The sequence below is a fragment of the Nerophis ophidion genome, linkage group LG27, assembly GCF_033978795.1.
Source record: "Nerophis ophidion isolate RoL-2023_Sa linkage group LG27, RoL_Noph_v1.0, whole genome shotgun sequence".
Classification (NCBI taxonomy): Eukaryota; Metazoa; Chordata; class Actinopteri; order Syngnathiformes; family Syngnathidae; genus Nerophis; species Nerophis ophidion.
In genome coordinates, this window is record NC_084637.1 from 18,278,003 (window position 1) to 18,301,050 (window position 23,048).

Genomic DNA, 23,048 nt, shown 5'->3' on the forward strand with positions numbered 1-23,048 from the left:
AACAAACGCAAGCTTGCGGCTAACGTCCCTCCACTGTGCTTCCTTCTATATTACTGATCCTCGCCGGCATGGCTGCGAACAAAAAATTCTTGAGAGTAACATTATCACTGGAGGACAAGGACTAGCTTAACATGCTACACTATACACCAAGACGTCATGCTAACCGCTAAGCTAAAACTTTTGAAGGGTGGGTGCGTCGAACATCGACGGTAGTGATACAAAGAGCAGTATCAGCATATTTTCCATACCAGCGTGATCAAACCGATATATAAATAAATAAATGGGTTGTACTTGAATAGCGCTTTTCTACCTTCAAGGTACTCAAAGCGCTTTGACACTACTTCCACATTTACCCATTCACACACACATTCACACACTGATGGAGGGAGCTGCCATGCAAGGCGCCAACCAGCACTCAACAGGAGCAAGGTTGAAGTGTCTTGCTCAGGACACAACGGACGTGACGATGTTGGTTCTAGGTGGGATTTGAACCAGTGACCCTCGGGTTGCGCACGGCCACTTTCCCACTGCGCCACGCCGTCCCATATGTACATGTTTATTACAAGTACGCTTATCACCGGAAGACCACGGACTCGCTGAACAGGCTAAACGCTAAGCGAGAACTCTTGAATGTAAACAAGGGTGGGCGGATCAAACATCGACGGTAGTGATACCAAGACTAGTATAAGCGTATGTTCGATACTACCGTGATCAAACAGATACATGTACACATTTATTACGGGTATGTTTATCACTGGAGGACGTGGAGTCGCCGAACAGGCTACATGATAACCGCTAAGCTATAACTCTGGAATGTAAACAAGGGTGGGCGGATCGAACATCGATGGTAGCGATACCAAGAGTAATATCAGCGTATGTTCGATACTACCGTGATCAAACTGATATATGTAGACATTTATTATGTATACGTTTATCACTGGAGGACGTGGAGTCGCCGAACAGGCTACATGATAACCGCTAAGCTAGAACACTTGAATGTAAACAAGGGTGGGCGGATCAAACATCGATGGTAGCGATACCAAGAGTAGAATCAGCATATGTTGCATACTACCGTGATCAAACCGATATATGAACACATTTATTATGAATACGTTTATCACTGGAGGACGTGGAGTCGCCAAACAGGCTACATGATAACCGCTAAGCTAGAAATCTTGAATGTAAACAAGGGTGGGCGGATCAAACATCGACGGTAGCGATACCAAGAGTAGTATCAGCGTATGTTCGATACTACCGTGATCAAACCGATATATGTACACGTTTATTTCAATTAGTGTTATCACTGGAGGACGCGGACTCGCCGAACAGGCTTCATGCTAATCGCGAAGCTAGAACTCTTCAATGTAAACAGAGGTGGATAAGAATATCAAAAGTGACGATACCATGCCTAGTATCAGCATATGGTCAATACCGGAGTAGGATGTGTAGGATATCTCAAAACATATTGTTTGTCTTACTGTTCTCAAACACAGGAAGTGATCAAATGATTGTAAAATTGAGTGAAAAAATTAAGTTTTATTGTAAAAAATAAAAACATACTAACACAACATGAGGATCAGCAAAGAATGTTCTTGCACACACACATACACACACACACACACACACGCACAAACAAACACGCACACACACGCACACATGCACGCACACACGCACACACACACACAAACTGACAGACACTCACACACAAACATACAGACACACACGTACAGACACACACAAACAAACATGGACACACGCGTGTGCGCACTGATGCACACACACACACAAACACGCGCGCACACATGCACGCACACACGCACGCACACACACACACACACATACAGACACACACATACACACACATACACACAAACACACACTAACAACCACACCCACGCACACTCACACGTACAGACAAACACACAAACACATACAGACACACACACATACAAACACACACACATGCACACACAAACAAACACGCACACACACACACACACACACACAAACAGACAGACACTCACACACAAACATACAGACACACACACACACACACGTATAGACACACACACACAAACAAACATGGACACATGCGCGTGCGCACTGATGCACACACACACACATACAAAAACGCGCGCACACACGCACGCACCCACACACGTACAGACAAACACACAAACACTTACAGACACACACACATGCACACAAACAAACACGCACACACACACACAAACAGACAGACACACACACACACACACACACGTATAGACACACACACACAAACAAACATGGACACACGCGCGTGCGCACTGATGCACACACACACACATACAATCACGCGCGCACACACGCACGCACCCACACACGTACAGACAAACACACAAACACTTACAGACACACACACATGCACACAAACAAACACGCACACACACACACACAAACAGACAGACACACACACACACACGTATAGACACACACACACACACGTTTAGACACACACACACAAACAAACATGGACACACGCGCGTGCGCACTGATGCACACACACACACATACAATCACGCGCGCACACACGCACGCACCCACACACGTACAGACAAACACACAAACACATACAGACACACACACATACAGACACACACGTACAAACACACACACATGCACACACAAACAAACACGCACACAGACACACACAAACATACAGACACACACACACAAACAAACATGGACACACGCGCATGCGCACTGATGCACACACACACATACAAACATGCGCGCACACACGCACGCACCCACACACGTACAGACACACACATACACACAAACACACACACACATGTGCACACACATGTGCACACACATGTGCGCACACATGTAGACACACACAAACACGCACACACACACATACAGACACACACGTACAAACACACAAACATGCACACACAAACACGCACACATACAAGCACACACATACACACCCACGTACAGACACACACATGCACACACACACAAACACGCGTGCACACGTGTACACGCACACACACGCACGCACACACATGCACACACATACGTACAAACACACACACGCAAACAAACAGGCACACACACACGTGCGTGCACACATACGGACACAAACACGCACACACATACACACACACGTACAGACACACACACACAGAACAAGTATATTGCTATCATATGACAGGACCTGACCTTTGACCTTGAGGAAGAAATGACTAGAGCAGGGTCATATTTCATATTTCATATTTCACATCCGTGATGGCTGCGGCGGCTGCCAGACAGCAGGGGGATGAATTATTACCCCGTTGCCATGGCGACTCCCGGTATGGAGAGAACGAAAGAGAAGGAAGAAAAAAAAAAGCGCGTAGGAAAAAAAATAAGGACATTTGTGAGACTTCATTTTGGTGAGAAGGAAAGAAGAGGACCATGTGGGTCATCATCTCTCAGACACACACTACTATTCACTCATTTTAGTTTGTCTGTTTTATTTTATTACTTTATTTTATTACTGCATATTTTACTCTATTTTCTATCATTTTCTTTTCTGTTATGTATTATTTTTATCTTATAGATAGATAGTAGATAGATAGTACTTTATTGATTCCTTAAGGAGAGTTCCTTCAGGAAAATTAGAAATTATATATAAAAAATGTATTGAATTTTTTTGGTATTTTATGTTATTCCATTTAATTTTCAATTAATTTTATTTTGGTAAATTATATAATTTTGTTTTATTTTCTTTTTTATTCTATTTTAGTATATTCTATTTTATTTTTTATTTTATTATATTGTATTTTCTTTCATTTTTGTATTTTATTTTATTTTACTCCAATTTCTATTATTTTCTTTTACCTTTTATTTTTATTTCATCGTATTTTTTTTTTTTTTTGCAATTTATGTAATCGTATTCTATTTTATTTAATTTTTGTCTTCTCTTATATTTTATTTTATTTTCTTTAATGTAATTATTTATTTATTTTTGGGGGTGGGTGGGTGTCTGTTTCTCATTACTTCCATTATTTTTTCGTTATCTATATATATTATATATATAATTGTATTTTATTTCATTTCATTTAATTGTATGTCATTCAATTTTATTTTATTCAATTTATTTTATTTTACTTTATTGTAATCCAAAGCATACAGCAAAGAACATGTGGGATCTTTCTTCCTATAAAAGTCATCCCAGTGCTCCTCAACAACACTTGACCCCCCCCCCCACCACGCCCCTGTCCCCCCACCTGTTGATGCAATCCAGATGTGTACCATGTGACCTCTCCCAGACCCGCTGAGCCCCCCAGAAAAGCACATGTCTCAAGCAGACATCTGATTGGTTCACACAGTCATGACAACAATGACGTCATCAAAAAAGAGACGTTGGCGTCCATGTTGGTCATTTTATCATGTGACCAAAACAAATGTGACATAATAATCATGTTATTTTACTATAATAACTATTACTAGTAGTATTGTTGTATTATAATCATTCTTATAATAACTACTATCACTATTAATGATTATGTATTAAACTTATTAGACATCATTATTATTAATATAGGCTGTGTATTTGCTTCACTACAATATTTTAACAAAGTCTTCATTAATAACTACATATATATTATTGACAATAGTTCATGATTATTAATAACACAAATTATTACCATTAGTTTTAGCGTGAGCAATAATTACTACTGTCACTCGTAAATAATATTTATTACTACTAAATCTGCTTCTACTACTACCAATAACAGTAACAATAATAATAGTACTAGTAGTAAAAAAATAGAAAATATTGATATCATAATAGTGAGTATATACTGAAAAATATTCATTATTAAAAGAATCAAAATAACAATAATAATATTTGACACGTTTGTTACTGTATACTTTAATACTACCTTGTATGTGTAAGTAATATGCAAATTATTTGTTTATATTGACACATGTCACCTTTTATTGTTCAATGATTATTACCTATGTCTAGCTTGTGTGCTACTGTGGGCTTAGCTGTTGTGTAGCTGCACGTAGCCTATAACCTAGCACCATTAACTAAAGTGGAGGAAAAGGCCATCAGTAGAGTACATTAGAGTACAATACAGTAGCATAAAGTAGAGTACAGTACAGTAGAGCAAAGTACAGTAGAGTACAATCAAGACATCCATTAGAACTGGCCAATTAAAGACGTCCATCAGACTAATGTAACACTTCTCCCTAATGGAGTGGTCCCTTGCTGCGCCACAGCTAGCTTGTTAGCGTCCGACACATCCGAGTTCAAACAGTCTCCACACGTGCACGCCATGATGGTTGTGTCATGTGACCACTATACATCCCATAATACTATGTTCGGCTCATCAATTAATATTTGTGGTTTCAGTTATTACGACTTGAGACATTGGTGTACATACTGTATATTTTGTACACCCTGTGCATACTGTACACACTGTATATAATGTGTACACACTGTACATATTGTGCACACTGTATATACTGTACACACTGTATATAATGTACATAATGCACATAGTGTGTGTATATTCTGTACATACTGCACACACTGCATATACTGTGTACCATGTATATACTGTACACACTGTATATACCGTACATAATGCACACACTGTATATACTGTACATACTGCAAACACTGTGTGTATAAACTGTGCATAGCATACTGTAAACACTGTATACTCTGTAGACACTGTACATAATACACACACTGTATATGCTGTACATACTGCACACACTGAGTATATACTGTATATACTGTACACATTGTACAAAATGTATATACTGTATACTAATATTTATTTATTTAGTTTACAGTTTTTAATATCTCGCTATTAATAAAATAACATCTGAAATAATTATATACAGATATGCAGAAATAAAATATTTTAAATAATTTTCTTTTAATGCAAATATATAAACTACATGTAGATACATTACTCAGAATACTTTTTATTACCAACATATAGTGAATTATGTATCAATGTATTTAATTACATTTAATTAAATGACGTGAAAAATTAATGACATATTTAGATATAACTGTTAGTGTTTATTATGATGTTTTCTACAATGTTTAAAGTGCATGAAATATACTAATACTAGATATTTAATATTGAAATGTCTGTAATGGTGCATGTAAAAGTGATGACACTTATAAAAGTATGTTGGTGTTTTAATGCATTGTTAACTTTATTGCTTGGCTTTTTGTGTTGTTGTGTCTCTCCTCTCTCGAGACACAACAACACAAAAAGTGGATCCTTTTTATTGAGGGTGTGGCCTAGATTGGAACAAAGGGTGTGGGAATATTAGGGTCATAGTGGGTAGTGTGTCTCTTGGATATGAAATATTAACGTTCTCAGCTTTTCCTTTAAATGCACATTATACTGATCAAAACTCATATTCTGCAGTAAAAGGTGTTAAAACAAGCTATAATGTGCTTATAAGTTAGCTTCAAACTCAAAAAAGTGCCATATTTGAGCTTCGTTATCCTAATTAATGAATATTTACATGCCATTAGTAGTACGGTATGACAGTACAGCCTTACTCATGAAGTAAACAAGGTACTATACTGCCTTTGATTATACGAGTAATTTTTTTTGGTTTCATGGACATGATGGGCCGCCGTGGTTATATGAGTGGAGATGCATGTGAGTCAAGACACACACAGAGCACTTACAAGCGGAAACAGGGTGGAGAGAGAAGAGGGAGAACAAACACGTTTTGGCTTCAAAATGAACAATGAAGGTGAAGATATATAAAGAATGAAACTTTCCAAGCACTGATATAAATATACCATATGTACGATAGACATTTTATACGATAGACGTTATACACGATATATATGTTATACACGATATACTGTACAATACATATGTCATATACTATATACGTATATGATATATACAAAATATACATTACATTTGATGAACACGTTATATATGACATATACAATAGATTTGATATAAGATATTATATACAATATATGTTATATGCGGTATATACCATAAATTTGATGTATGTTATATACGACATATATGTTATACACGATATATACTATGTATACATTACACACAATATACACATTATATACGATAAATACGAGATACAGCATATATACTGCATACATTATATACAACATTTCTTTTATATATATATATATATATATATATATATATATATATATATATATATAGATATATATATATATATCTATATATATATATATATATATATATATATATATACTGACTAATGATCTATTGCTAACGATGGACTCTGATGCGTCATCTATGTTGCTGCTCCTCGATCTTAGCGCTGCTTTCGATACCGTCGATCATAATATTTTATTAGAGCGTATCAAAATACGAATTGGTATTTCAGACTCAGCCCTGTCATGGTTTAACTCTTATCTTACTGATAGGATGCAGTGCGTCTCCTATAACAGTGTGACCTCGGACTATGTTAAGGTAACGTGTGGAGTTCCCCAGGGTTCGGTCCTTGGCCCTGTACTCTTCAGCATCTACATGCTGCCGCTAGGTGACGTCATACGCAAATACGGTATTAACTTTCACTGTTATGCTGATGACACCCAACTTTACATGCCCCTAAAGCTGACCAACACGCCGGACTGTAGTCAGTTGGAAGCGTGTCTTAATGAAATTAAACAATGGATGTCCGCTAACTTTTTGCAAATTAATGCCCAAAAAACGGAAATGCTGATTATCGGTCCTGCTAGACACCGACCTCTATTTAATAATACAACTTTAACATTTGACAACCAAATAATAAAACAAGGTGACTCTGTAAAAAATCTGGGTATTATCTTCGACCCAACTCTCTCCTTTGAGTCACACATTAAAAGCGTTACTAAAACGGCCTTCTTTCATCTCCGTAATATCGCTAAAATTCGCTCCATTTTGTCCACTAAAGACGCCGAGATCATTATCCATGCGTTTGTTACGTCTCGTCTCGATTACTGTAACGTATTATTTTCGGGTCTCCCAATGTCTAGCATTAAAAGATTACAGTTGGTACAAAATGCGGCTGCTAGACTTTTGACAAGAACAAGAAAGATTGATCATATTACGCCTGTACTGGCTCACCTGCACTGGCTTCCTGTGCACTTAAGATGTGACTTTAAGGTTTTACTACTTACGTATAAAATACTACACGGTCTAGCTCCAGCCTATCTTGCCGATTGTATTGTACCGTATGTCCCGGCAAGAAATCTGCGTTCAAAAGACTCCGGCTTATTAGTGATTCCTAGAGCTCAAAAAAAGTCTGCGGGCTATAGAGCGTTTTCCGTTCGGGCTCCAGTACTCTGGAATGCCCTCCCGGTAACAGTTCGAGATGCTACCTCAGTAGAAGCATTTAAGTCTCATCTTAAAACTCATCTGTATACTCTAGCCTTTAAATAGACCTCCTTTTTAGACCAGTTGATCTGCCGCTTCTTTTCTTTCTCCTATGTCCCCCCCTCCGATGACCATGGATGAAGTACTGACTGTCCAGAGTCGAGACCCAGGATGGACCGCTCGTCGGGACCCAGGATGGACCGCTCGCCTGTATCGGTTGGGGACATCTCTACACTGCTGATCCGCTTGAGATGGTTTCCTGTGGACGGGACTCTCACTGCTGTCTTGGAGCCACTATGGATTGAACTTTCACAGTATCATGTTAGACCCGCTCGACATCCATTGCTTTCGGTCCCCTAGAGGGGGGGGGTTGCCCACATCTGAGGTCCTCTCCAAGGTTTCTCATAGTCAGCATTGTCGCTGGCGTCCCACTGAATGTGAATTCTCCCTGCCCACTGGGTGTGAGTTTTCCTTGCCCTTTTGTGGGTTCTTCCGAGGATGTTGTAGTCGTAATGATTTGTGCAGTCCTTTGAGACATTTGTGATTTGGGGCTATATAAATAAACATTGATTGATTGATTGATTGACATATACAGTATATACAACATATACATTATATACGACATATGTTGTAAACAACAAATATATATACGCTATATACATTATATACAATATATACTATATATATGATGTATATAATATGTACAACATGTACATTATTTATGATATATATTGTGTATATCATAAATAATGTATATATTGTGTACACAATGTATGTTATATAGCATATGATATATACGGTATATACGATACATATCATATGTGCTATATATGATATATATGTTAAATAGGATATATACCATATATGCTGTATAAATTATCCACAATATGTACGTTATATACCATATACTGTATGTGTTATGTACGATACATGTGTTATGTACAAAATATACCATATATGATATACTGTACTCCTTGAATTGCCGCCGGGGCGCTAATTAATTTAAAACCTCTTTTCACTCATGCGCTTACCAAAGACATGCGGTAAAAGTAAGCATGCGCTAATTATTTTAAAACCTCTTCTCACTCCGGCACTTACCAAAGGTATGCAGTAAAAATTTGAGTGTGATGTAAGCTTGGACCTTAAATCCAACGGAAAAGCTCATAATCTTCTTCCCTTTATGCGATTTCAAATTACCGGTATTGAAATCAGCCTCCTCCATTTTGAAAATGATGACAGGGGAAGTGTCACTCGTGATGTCACGCGTTTGACCAGGCGATAATACTAAGCATGCGCTAATTACTTTGGGAAGCGAGTTTGACCCGGCAGTAATTCAAGGCAGGCGCATACTATATGCCCTGCGGCAATTCAAGGAAACACGATATACATTATATTTGACACATATAATATATACGGTGTAAACGATACATACAATACACATTTTTCTGAGGATAACACATTAATACTAAAGTTATATCGTGGTAAAGCATGGTGACGCCCGTCAAATTAGACGGTGACAAGACAACAAACGCTTCCTTAATGCACTGCAGAGTTCTTGCTAGCTTGCGGCTAACGTCCCTCCAGTGTTTTTAGCTCCATCTAAATCACAGATCCCAAATCCAAATCCCTAACAAAGTAAGTTTTTTACAAGTACAATTATCACTGCAGGGCAGCTAAACATGCTTCACTACACGTCGTAAGAGCATACGATAGCTAAAACCACTGTGGTGAGTTGTTTGTCAGTTGCTTATTTTCTGTACTCTTTGGCACACCATATTTATTCTGTCTCTCATCCACAAAATGGAGCGCAGCTGTTGCAAAGCAGGAGCAAACACCTGAAATTGATTAGTGGGGTCTATTTAACCTGGGTGCTGACGCCATGCGAGCGCCGGAACTTTGTGTCTCACCACCGTATTGCTCGCATGCGTACGCTCCTTCGGCTCACTTGCAGACCTTTGTTTGACTCGTGCTCCTCGCCAGGTTTGATTGTTTCTTTAGCCTTGTCTAGCTCTTTTAGTTTGTTGTTGTTACCTCTTTCTAGAAGTGTTTTTTTTTCCCCTAGCCTCGTCTAGCGTTTTATGTTTATACTTAGCACTTTTGGTTTACTTTTTCCATATAGTATTTTCCTGGCTGTGTCCAGCGCTTTTGGTTAGTTTTTTGGTAGCAACTATTTCAGTTCATTCATGGTGTGTTTTGTGCTCCACCATCGCCTTGTGTTATAAAGATAGATTTGGCAACCTTACGTCCAAATAAAGACGAACTTTGTTTGCTACCATCTACATCTCTGCATCATAGGGGTCCACGCACTTCTACACCTAACAACCACAATACTTATTCTTCCATACCACGATACTTATTCCATACCACGATACATATTCCATACCACGATACTTATTCCATACCACGATACTTATTCCATACCACAATACTTATTCCATACCACAATACTTATTCCTGTCAGGACTTTGACTTGGATTTGTTTTGATTCTTCCACGCAAAGGATAATTTGCACGAGCGAGACGTGAGTGTAAGTACATGTTTAATTTATTTACGCACTAAATACAAAAAAAAGCAAACAAAGGGCGCTCACCAGGAGGTACTAATACTAGACTACAAAATACAAACATAAAACAAAAACACTTGCTCGATGGCATGAATACTGAACTATAGACAAAACTAGCACAATGGCTTAAATAACAAAAACGTACTTGACGTGGACAAAACCGAATAGCATGGCATGAAGGTAGGAGCAGCATGTAGCAAGCAGTACAGCATAAGCAGGAAGTAGAATGCAAAGTTCCTAGGCCGATGAACAGAAAACAAATGATTTAAATAGTGACTATGATGATGAGAAACAGGTGCGGGACTGAGGGCAGGGGCGTGACTTGGAGACCAGGTGGAAACTAATGCGTAACTATGGAGACAAACAAAATAAGGAAGTGCAAAACGGGAAACAAGAGTCCAAAAACAAAACATAAACATGATCAAACATAAACTGATTTACAGGCATGAGAATTCCATACCACAATACTTATTCCATACCACGACACTTATTCCATACCACGATACATATTCCATACCAGGATGAACCAATGGACCTCCCCCCCTATCAGAGTGAATAAATGTTCCAGTGTTTACTTTCAGGAAGGACATGTAGCTAATGGACAGTCTGGAAAAAGGAAGTAAATAAAGGCGAGGAAGGGGTCATATTCTGGGTCAGGTCTCTTAATCTGGCGGGGCAGCACTCACCCACACTTCCACTCCAGATGGGAGTCCATTATAGTCTATAGAGGAGAAGATTTTATATTTCCATAACCTACATTCATACCCGACTAGGCAACCCCCCACCATCATGACCTCCATGGAGATGGCGCCCTTGGCGATGAGATAACCCCCCAGTGGTGCAGAGGATCATGTGACATATTAAATATGAATGTACACACACACACCCATTATACTCTTTTTTACTGGAAGTACATCTCTCCATTTATTATTTGTTGACAGGTAGTCCATCTCTCCGCCTGGTTTGTCACCTTAGCACACTATTCTTCCGAACAAACTTGCAATATTGTGTGACCAAATTGTCATATAATAATATGTATTCATATTCTCAGAATTTTGTTATTTTATTTGACAGGAAAATAAATGGATGGCAAATATAATTGTGTAATTTTACAAGATTAAAGTCAAATATTGTATGGAAAAAACGTCTTTTTTTTTTTTTACAAATAAGTTAGTAATATTGTGACGAAAGTTTGTACAATATATTATGTCGGAATATTTTGAGGAAGAAATGTAAACATTTATGAGAAAAAATATGCCATTTTACAGGATTAAAGTCAAATATATTTTGGGTAAAAAAATATATATATTTTTTTAGAGAAACGCAGTATTGGGAGAAATATTTTAAGAACAAAGTCATAATTTTTAAAGATAAATTTATGCCATTTTACATTATTAAACTCAAATATTGAGTGAAAAATCTTATACAAGAATGTTTAGGAACATTACGAGAGATTTTTTTTAATTTACAAGAAAATATATAGATTGGTGGAAGACAAAATCATTTATTTTTACAAGTATAAAGTCAAATATAATATTTAAAAAAAAATTAAAAAATAAGTATGTAATATTGTGACAAAAAAGTTGTCTTTGTTTAATAATTATATTGGAATTTTTGGGAATGCATTATAAGGTTTTACAGGGAAGTTGAAATCAAATTTACTGTGACAATTTTTTTCAGTACTTTGAGTAAAACACAATAGTGAGAAAAATGGTAATTTTACAAAAAATGTTGAATTTTTTTTTAATGAAAATATGTATTATAAACATTTTAACTGCACGTTTAAATACTGTGAAAAAAGTTATTTGACAAGAATTGTGTGGAAATATCTTAGCCAAAAAGTTTTCATTTTTTTTAAAGAAAAAAAAAAGCCATTTTACATGATTAAAGTCAAACATATTGTAAAAAAAAAAAAAAGAGGTCATATTTGGTAAATAAAAGTTGCAATATTGTGAAAAAAGTTGTTACATACATGGGGACAAGCGGTAGGAAATGGATGGATGGATACAAATATATATATATATATATATATATATATATATATATATATATATATATATATATATATATATATATATATCCATTAAAATCTCCTGATGATTGAGGGAACCCCTCATGAAACAGATCTGTAGAGATGAAGTAGTCTTGTGATTTTTTCCCACACCTACATATATATATATATATATATATATATATATATATATATATATATATATATATATATATATATATATATATACACTTTGATAGGAAAAACTTGCTACGGTGAGAAAAATTTTATTTTACAAGAATTGTGTAGAAATATGTTACAAAAAAAATTGAATTTTTGGGGTAATTTTATGAGATTAGAGTCAAATATATTATTTTAATGTATTTTTTTTTTTTATCAAACAAAAAATTAGTAACGTGTGAAAAAACAATGATTTATTGTAGGAATATTTCGATAACATTGTTATTGAGTTACTTTAAAATGCTAATAAACTTCTCACAACAAAGGAGCAGATTCATTATAATTATAAAAACAAAACAAGTCATTAAGAACTGTGACGTGATTTTCACGTGGAAGAATGACAACATGTATGTCACTCAAGGAGCTATGGCAGCCTCTAGCGGTCATAACGGTCTTTGCAGCCCATCGTTTCCCCTTTAAATGATTTTATTGTCCATCACGATGATTATTGTATTATATAAATGACGTACAGTAAAATGTTTGCACTATCAAAGTGTAGTGCTATTTTTTAATTTCTTGTAATGGAAAATTAAGATTGAAATAGTTTTTCTCTTGCTAAATTATTATGATTAATATAGTAATTATAACTATTCATATTACATGTCACTTTCCAGGGTTGCCTTCTGCAAATAATTGTATCAAATGTGGGCAGCATCATGAGACTTGATTTAGGCAAAAATAAATATATTATAAAAATAAAAATAAACAAAAATTGGGTCGACAAATCAGGCAAATATTTGAATACAATGTGGATGTGTAGTCAAGGCAACAACCACAAATGTATATAATCAAATAGGATAGTAAAAATATAACTCATCAATTCTGATTAAATTATTTCAGCTTTTTGTGTAAAAAACAAAGTGAATTAATTACGTGGTTCAGATTTAATGCCGTGAAAAAATAAGGGAATGATTTTTTTAAAAACTAAAATAAATAAAATAAATAAAAAAATTAAAAAACACAAATTATGAATATTATTCTTTCAATTTTCTTGCAAAAAAAATTCATAAAAAACTAAAAATACATACATATATAACTAATCAATTCTGTTATTTTCAGCATTTTGTGTAAAAAAAAGAGAATTACATGGTTCAAGTTTAATGTAGTGCAAAACATAAGGGAATTATGTGTGAAAAATAAATAAATAAATAAAAATAAAAAAGACAAATTATGAATATTATTTTTACAATGTTCTTCCTGTGTGTATATATATATATATATATATATATATATATATATATATATATATATATATATATATATATATATATATATATATATATAACTCATCAATACTGTTGTTTTCAGGAAAAAAGAGAATTAATTACATGGTTCAAGTTTAATACAGTGCAAAAAATAAGGTAATTATGTGCAAAAAAAAAAGACAAATTCTGAACATTATTCTTACAATTTCCTTGCAGGATGATTGAATGCAACAATGACATCAAATGAAATAAGACTAGTTAGAGAAAATGAAAAAAAAAAAATAGATGCGATCACATTCTCAAACTATGAGATGGAAATAAAATGCTATGAATAAAACATAGAAGTATTAAGTATGTAACATATATTTTTCATAAAAACAATGCAAATACGTTTTATTGGCACTTCTAATGAAGGATTAAATTATTCTACATTTCTCTTTTTTTCCACTTTTACTCATAAAAATGTTTAAATATATTTCGTGTAATTTTTTAATCACTGGGAAAAAAAGACTAAAAATGTATGATAGTGATATGTCAACAATATCCTTCTATATTTTCTTTATAGAACTTTTGGTAAAACTTTTGTATGGGGCATTAACATACTAGCTCTTAAATAGTAATTATTAAGTACTTATTAATGCCTTATTCTGCCTTATTCTATTATACAACCAGTAAGCCGATAACACTTTAGTATGGGGAACATATTCACCATTACTAACCCTAACCCTAACCAAATAAATCTAAATTAAGTCTTTGTTACTTAGAATATATTCCCCATAGTAAAGTGTTACTGAACTTTTGTATTCTGACGAGTCAAGAAGATTGCAAATATATTTTCAACTTAATTACATTTTTTGTATTTAATTAGCCATACAAATTTAATAATTTGTTATTTTGCGCAATCCTTGGTGTAATGACTGTCATCATTTGTAAGAATATGTTCTGCCCTTTGACCATCTTCAGGAACATTCCAGTTCCCCTTCAAGTCAAGGTGGGAAACAGGAAGCCTGCAATGCTCCATACGGCCACTAAGAGGCGGCAGACGCACAGAGAAAGAAGAAAATGTGTCACCAAAAGTGAAAGGAGGGGAGGGGAAGGGGGAGGGGGGCCAAACTGGAAACTTCCAATTACTGGAATAGTTTTTTAATCTCTCTGAAGACCTGAGTCAGCAGAACGTACACCGCGTGGTACTAAAGAGACACCGCGATTAAAAAATGCAGTGAAATCAACTCACAGCCATCTTGGATTGAAATGAAAAGTCACATTCAAACATGTATGTACATATGTATATATAAAATACATTTTATTTGTATTTATATGTATTTTTATGCATACAATATACATATATATATATATATATATATATATATATATATATATATATATATATATATATATATATATATATATATATACAAACCCCGTTTCCATATCAGTTGGGATATTGTGTTAGATGTAAATATAAACGGAATACAATGATTTGCAAATCCTTTTCAACCCATATTCAATTGAATGCACTACAAAGACAAGATATTTGATGTTCAAACTCATAAACTTAATTTTTTTTTGCAAATAATAATTAAGTTAGAATTTCATGGCTGCAACACGTGCCAAAGTAGTTGGGAAAGGGCATGTTCACCTCTGTGTTACGTCACATTTTCTTTTAACAACACTCAATAAACGTTTGAGAACTGAGGAAACTAATTGTTGAAGCTTTGAAAGTGGAATTCTTTACCATTCTTGCTCAATGTACAGCTTAAGTTGTTCAACAGTCTGGGGTCTTGTTGTCGTATTTTACGCTTCATAACGCGCCACACATTTTCGATGGGAGACATGTCTGGAATGCAGGCGGGCGAGGAAAGTACCTGCACTCTTTTACTACGAAGCCACGCTGTTGTAACACGTGGCTTGGCATTATTTTGCTGAAATAAGCAGGGGCGTCCATGATAACGTTGCTTGGATGACAACGTATGTTGCTCCAAAACCTGTATGGACCATTCACCATTAATGGTGCCTTCACAGATATGTAAGTTACCCATGCCTTGGGCACTAATACACCCCCATACCATCACAGATGCTGGCTTTTGAACTTTGCGCTTTTAACAATCCGGATGGTTGTTTTCTTCTTTGTTCTGGAGGACACCACATCCACAGTTCCAAATATAATTTGAAATGTGGACTCGTCAGACCAGAGAGCACTTTTCCACTTTGCGTCATTCCATCTTAGATGAGCTCGGGCCCAGCGAAGCTGGCGGCGTTCCTTGGTGTTGTTGATAAATGGCTTTTGCTTTGCATAGTAGAGTTTTAACTTGCACTTACGGATGTAGCCACCAACTGTAGTTACTGACAGTGGTTTTATGAAGTGTTCCTGAGCCCATGTGGTGATATCCTTGACACACTGATGTCGGTTTTCGATGCAGTACCGCCTGAGGGATCAAATGTCCTTAATATTATCGCTTACGTGCACTGATTTCTCCAGATTCTCTGAACTTTTTGATGATTTTCCGGACCGTAGATGGTAAAATGCCTAAATTCCTTGCAGTAGCTCCTTGAGAAATGTTGTTCTAAAACTGTTCGACAATTTGCTTACAAATTGGTGACCCTCGCCACATCCTTGTTTGTGAATGACTTAGCATTTCATGGAAGCTGCTTTTATACCCAATCATGGCAACCACCTGTTCCCAATTAGCCTGCACACCTGTGGGATGTTCCAAATAAGTGTTTGATGAGCATTCTTCAACTTTATCAGTATTTATTGCCACCTTTCCCAACTTCTTTTTCAGGTGTTGCTGGCATCAAATTCTAAAGTTAATGATTATTTGCACCCAAAAAAAATGTTTATGAGTTTGAACATCAAATATGTTGTCATTGTAGAATATTCAATTGAATATGGGTTGAAAATGATTTGCAAATCATTGTATTCTGTTTGTATTTACATCTAACACAATTTCCCATCTCATATGGAAACGGGGTTTGTATATATAGTTACTGTGTATATATGTATATATAGAGTAGTATAGGGCTACTTTGAAGTGTGGCCAAGTAGAGGATGGATGAGAGGTGACAGATGACTTGAAGACAAACAATGAGTCACTGACTGACTAACATTGAGTCACTAACTGGGACTAAAAGCTGACAAGTTGACAAAAGACAAAACTTTTCTTGTCAACGCAACCAAAAGAAGTCAGACAAAGTTCAACTGGACCGTTTGCCTTTTCTTCCACTCTTTAGGACTTACTTTGGCGTCATGTCGCCACAGAGGGCTTACCTGGGGGATGTCATGTACCAAGTTATATGAGTCTGGGGTAAGCGTTTGAAAAATTAGCTAAAAATAAAATTTAAATTTAAATTTTGCAAGCTAACCGTTAGCATGCCTCAAGTTATATATGCTAACCGTTAGCATGCCTCAAGTTATATATGGAGTAGACGGCTGCAAAAATAGCTGAAAAAAAAGCTTGCATGTGTCACGTACCAAGTTATATGAGTCTGGGATAAACGGTTGCAGAATTAGCTAAAAAAGTTAGCATGTATTACGTAAAAAGTTGTATGAGTCTGGGGTAAACGGTTGCAAAACTATTTAAGCAAGTTAGCAAGCTAACAGTTAGCATGCGCCATGTACCAAGTTAAATGAGTCTGGCGTAATTGGTTGCAAAATTAGCTAAAAAGTTAGCATGTGTCACATACCAAGTTATATATGTTTGGGATAAACGGTTGCAGAATTAGCTAAAAAAAAGTCAGCATGCTAACAGTTAACCTGTCACATACCCACTTATATGAGTCTGGGGTAAGCGATTGTAAAACTAGCTAAACAAGTCAGCATGCTAACAGTTAGCACGCCTCATGTACCAAGTTATATGAGTCTGGGCTAGACGGCTGCAAAACTAGCTAAAAAAAAAAGTTAGCATAAGTCACATACCAAGTTATATGAGTCTGGCATAAATGGTTGCAGAATTAGCTAAAAAAAGTTAGCATGTGTTACATAAAAAGTTATACGAGTTTGGGGTAAACGGTTGCAAAACTATTTAAACAAGTTAGCTAGCTAACAGTTAGCATGCGCCATGTACCAAGTTATATGAGTCTGGGGTAATTGGTTGCAAAAATAGCCAAAAAGTTAGCATGTGTCACATACCAAGTTATATTAGTTTGGGATAAACGATTGCAGAATTAGCTAAAAAAAAAAGTTAGCATGCTAACAGTTAACGTGTCACATACCAAGTTATATGAGTCTGGGGTAAACGATTGTAAAACTAGCCAAACAAGTCAGCAGGCTTACAGTTAGCACGCGTCATGTAACACGTTATATGAGTCTGGGATAGACAGCTGCAAAACTAGCTAAAAAAAAGTTAGCATACGTCACATATCAAGTTATATGAGTCTGGGATAAACGTTTGCAGAATTAGCTAAAAAAGTTAGCATGTGTTACGTGAAAAGTTATGCGAGTGTGGGGTAAACGGTTCCAAACCATTTAAACAAGTTAGGAAGCTAACAATTAGCATGCGCCATGTACCAAGTTATATGAGTCCGGGGTAAATGGTTGCAAAATTAACTAAAAAGTTTGCATGTGTCACATACCAAGTTATATGAGTTTGGGATAAACGGTTGCAGAATTAGCTAAAAAAAAGTTAGCATGTGTTACCTGAAAAGTTATACGAGTGTGGGGTAAACGGTTGCAAAACTATTTAAACAAGTTACCAAGCTAACAGTTAGCATGCGCCATGTACCAAGTTATATGAGTCTGGGGTAATTGGTTGCAAAATTGGCTAAAAAGTTAGCATGTGTCACATACCAAGTTATATGAGTTTGGGATAAACGATTGCAGAATTAACTAAACAAGTCAGCATGCTTACAGTTAGCACGCGTCATGTAACACGTTATATGAGTCTGGGCTAGACAGCTGGAAAACTAGCTAAAAAAAAAAGTTAGCATACGTCACACGTACCAAGTTATATGAGTCTGGAATAAACGGTTGCATAATTAGCTAAAAAAGTTAGCATGTGCTACGTGAAAAGTTATACGAGTGTAGGGTAAACGGATGAAAAACTATTTAAACAAGTTAGCAATCCAACAGTTAGCATGTGCCATGTACCAAGGTATGAGTTTGGAGTAAACGGTTGGAAAATTAGCTAAAAAGTTAGCATGTGTCAAATACCAAGTTATATAAGTTTGGGATAAACGATTGCAGAATTAGCTAAAAAAAAAAAAAAAGCTAGCATGCTAACAGTTAGCACACGTCATGTTCCAAATTCTATGAGTTTGGGGTAATTGGTTGCAAAATTAGCTAAAAAAAGTTAGCATGCGTCACGTACCAAGTTATATGAGTCTGGGATAAATGTTTGCAAAATTAGCTAAAAAATATATACACATTATATATATATATATATATATATATATATATATATGTATATATATATGTACATTTATTTTAAGTTTTTGCGCTGTAAATACATACGTGATTTTTTTTTTTATGCAAACAAACTAAAAAAAAATGTGTTCCTATTGTCACGATGGGGTATTGTGTGTAGAATTTTGAGGACAAAAATGAATGTATTCCACTTTGGTAATAGGCTGTCAAGTAAAATGTGAAAACAGTGAAGCACTGTGACTACTTCCAAGTGTGTGCCTTTCCACATTATGTCCAACACACCCAGTTTACCACAGGTGGACCCCAGTGAGACATGTCAAGGAAACGGGACACACCTGAGCTCACTTTTCATCTTCTGAGCTGCCAATACTTATGTACATGTGTTTTGTTTACTTTATAAGTAACAATTAGACCAAAAAAAAAAAGGACTTCACCTCAAGAATAAGGCTGTGACATGAAATGTGGGGAAAGTGAATACTTGAGAGGTTAAAGTTCTTACCTGCCAGGTAATATTTGTGAGCTTCCGTGGGCAGAAAGAAGAGAAAATACAAGTTGTTAGTCAGTTAGTTTCACTTTCTAATTTGACCAGGAAGTAGATGTGTCTTCTTAAAATCACAAGCACAAACAAAGGCTAGTTTCACTTTCTAGTTTGACCTTGAAATAAATGTGTCTTCTTAAAGTCACATGCACAAACAAAGGCTAGTTTCACTTTCTATTTTGACCAGCAAGTAAAGGTGTCTTCTTCAAGTCACGAACACAAACAAAGGCTAGTTTCACTTTTTATTTTGACAAGGAAATAAAGGTGTCTCTTTAAAATCACAAGCACAATCAAAGGCTGGTTTCACTTTCTGTTTTGACCAGCAAGTAAAGGTGTCTTCTTAAAATCACAAGAACAAAGGCTAGTTTCACTTTCTATTTTGACCAGGAAGTAAATGTCTTCTTTAAGTCACAAGCACAAGAAAAGGTTAGTTTCACTTTCTATTTTGACCAGGAAGTAAAAGTCTTCTTAAAGTCACAAGCACAAAAAAGGCTAGTTTCACTTTCTATTTTGACCAGGAAGTAAATGTCTTCTTAAAGTCACAAGCACACACAAAAGCTAGTTTCACTTTCTATTTTGACCAGGAAGTAAGTGTCTTCTTCAAGTCACAAACACATACAAAGGCTAGTTTCACTTTCTATTTTGACCAGGAAGTAAAGGTGTCCCAAAAAGCAACAGCACATTATTTCAACTCAGTCTCATGAAATTCTTCTTCAGAAGTGTGTTGTTATTTTTTTGGTTTCTAAAGTGAAGAGTTGTTTTTCTTCTGTGACAAGAGCGTGGACATGATCTCAATGTGCTCTTTTACTTTCACTTTGCTCTCCTTCTTCATGCTCTTTGTCCCAAAGAGAGTCTCGCTGGGAGCAAACAGTCTTTTATCCAAAGATGGAGCTTGAGACAACTTCAATCTGCAGAGGAGTGAGTGCCTATTTACTGCCCTGAAAGGAAGTGTGTGTGTGTGTGTGTGTGTGTGTGTGTGTGTGTGTGTGTGTGTGTGTGTGTGTGTGTGTGTGTGTGTGTGTGTGTGTGTGTGTGTGTGTGTGTGTGTGTGTGTGTGTGTGTGTCTGTTCCCATATCACTTAGGATAATGTGATTAAAAGGGGGGTTGCTTGTTGTGGATCACATGACTTCCTGCAGTAATCAAACAGGAATAAGTGAAGCAGAGTCGTAAAAATAAAGTTCTACCGCCTTCTTGACGACACTTTCATTTTTCATTCAGCCGACACACTCATGGACGACAGCCAACCTCGGAGAAGCACCACAGCTATGTCTTATTTATGTTTTTAAAGTAAACTATTAAATAACATATATGTATGTATATATATATATATATATATATATATATATATATATATATATATATATATATATGTGTGTGTGTGTGTGTGCGTATATATATACAAACACACATATATCATATATATATATATGATATATTTTATATACTGTATATATAATTTCCATATTAGTTGGGAGATTGCGTTAGATGTAAATATAAACGGAATACAATGATTTGCAAATCCTTTTCAACCCATATTCAGTTGAATGCACTACAAAGACAAGATATTTGATGTTCAAACTCATAAACTTAATTTGTCATGGCTGCAACACGTGCCAAAGTAGTTGGGAAAGGGCATGTTCACCACTGTGTTACATCATCTTTTCTTTTAACAACACTCAATAAACGTTTGAGAACTGAGGAAACTAATTGTTGAAGCTTTGAAAGTGGAATTATTTCCCATTCTTGTTTTATGTAAAGCTTCAGTCGTTCAACAGTCCGGGGTCTCGGCCGTCGAATTTTCCGCTTCTCCGCCACACCTTTTCGATGGGAGACACTTCTGGACTGCAGGCGGGCCAGGAAAGTACCCGCACTCTTTTGTATGAAGCCACGCTGTTGTAACACGTGCTGAATGTGGCTTGGCGTTGTCTTGCTGAAATAAGCAGGGGCGTCCGTGAAAAAGACGACGCTTAGATGGCAGCATATGTTGTTCCAAAACCTGTATGTACCTTTCAACATTAATGGTGCCTTCACAGTTAACCATGCCTTGGGCACTGAGGCACCCCCATACCATCACAGATGCTGGCTTTTGAACTTTGCGCCGATAACAGTCTGGATGGTTCGCTTCCCCTTTGGTCCGGATGACACGATGTCGAATATATCCCAAAAAAATTTGAAAGGTGGACTCGTCAGACCACAGAACCCTTTTCCACTTTGCATCAGTCCATCTTAAATTATCTCGGGCACAGAGAAGCCGGCGGCGTTTCTGGGTGTTGTTGATAAATGGCTTTTGCTTTGCATAGTAGAGCTTTAACTTGCACTTACAGATGTAGCGACCAACTGTATTTAGTGACAGTGATTTTCTGGAGTGTTCCTGAGCCCATGTGGTGATGTCCTATAGAGATTGATGTCGGTTTTTGATGCAGTGCCGACTGAGGGATCGAAGGCCAAGTTCATTCAATGTTGGTTTCCCGCCATGCCGCTTACGCGGAGTGATTTCTCCAGATTCTCTGAACCTTTTGATGATATTCTCGACCGTAGATTTTGAAATCTCTAAATTTCTTGCAATTGCACTTGGAGAAACTTTGTTCTTAAACTGTTGACTATTTGTTCACACAGTTGTGGACAAAGGGGTGTACCTTGCTCCATCTTTTCTTTTGAAAGACTGAGCATTTTTGGGGAAGATGTTTTTATACCCAATCATGGAACCCACCTGTTCCCAATTAGCCTGCACACCTGTGGGATGTTCCAAATAAGTGTTTGATGAGCAT

General features: G+C 36.2%; 1 protein-coding gene across 3 annotated transcripts in view; it reads right to left on the reverse strand.

The window, feature by feature from the left end:
* agrn (agrin) overlaps positions 1-23,048 on the reverse strand; it is a 506,995-nt gene that overhangs the window by 324,964 nt on the left and 158,983 nt on the right. For 2 of the 3 annotated variants that reach the window (XM_061889590.1, XM_061889587.1), the window contains exon 3: positions 20,241-20,261. The exons of the other annotated variant lie outside the window; for it this stretch is intronic. In XM_061889590.1, the coding sequence (XP_061745574.1) occupies positions 20,241-20,261 (21 nt within the window). The remainder of the gene's footprint in view (positions 1-20,240; positions 20,262-23,048) is intronic. 3 annotated transcript variants of the gene reach the window in all.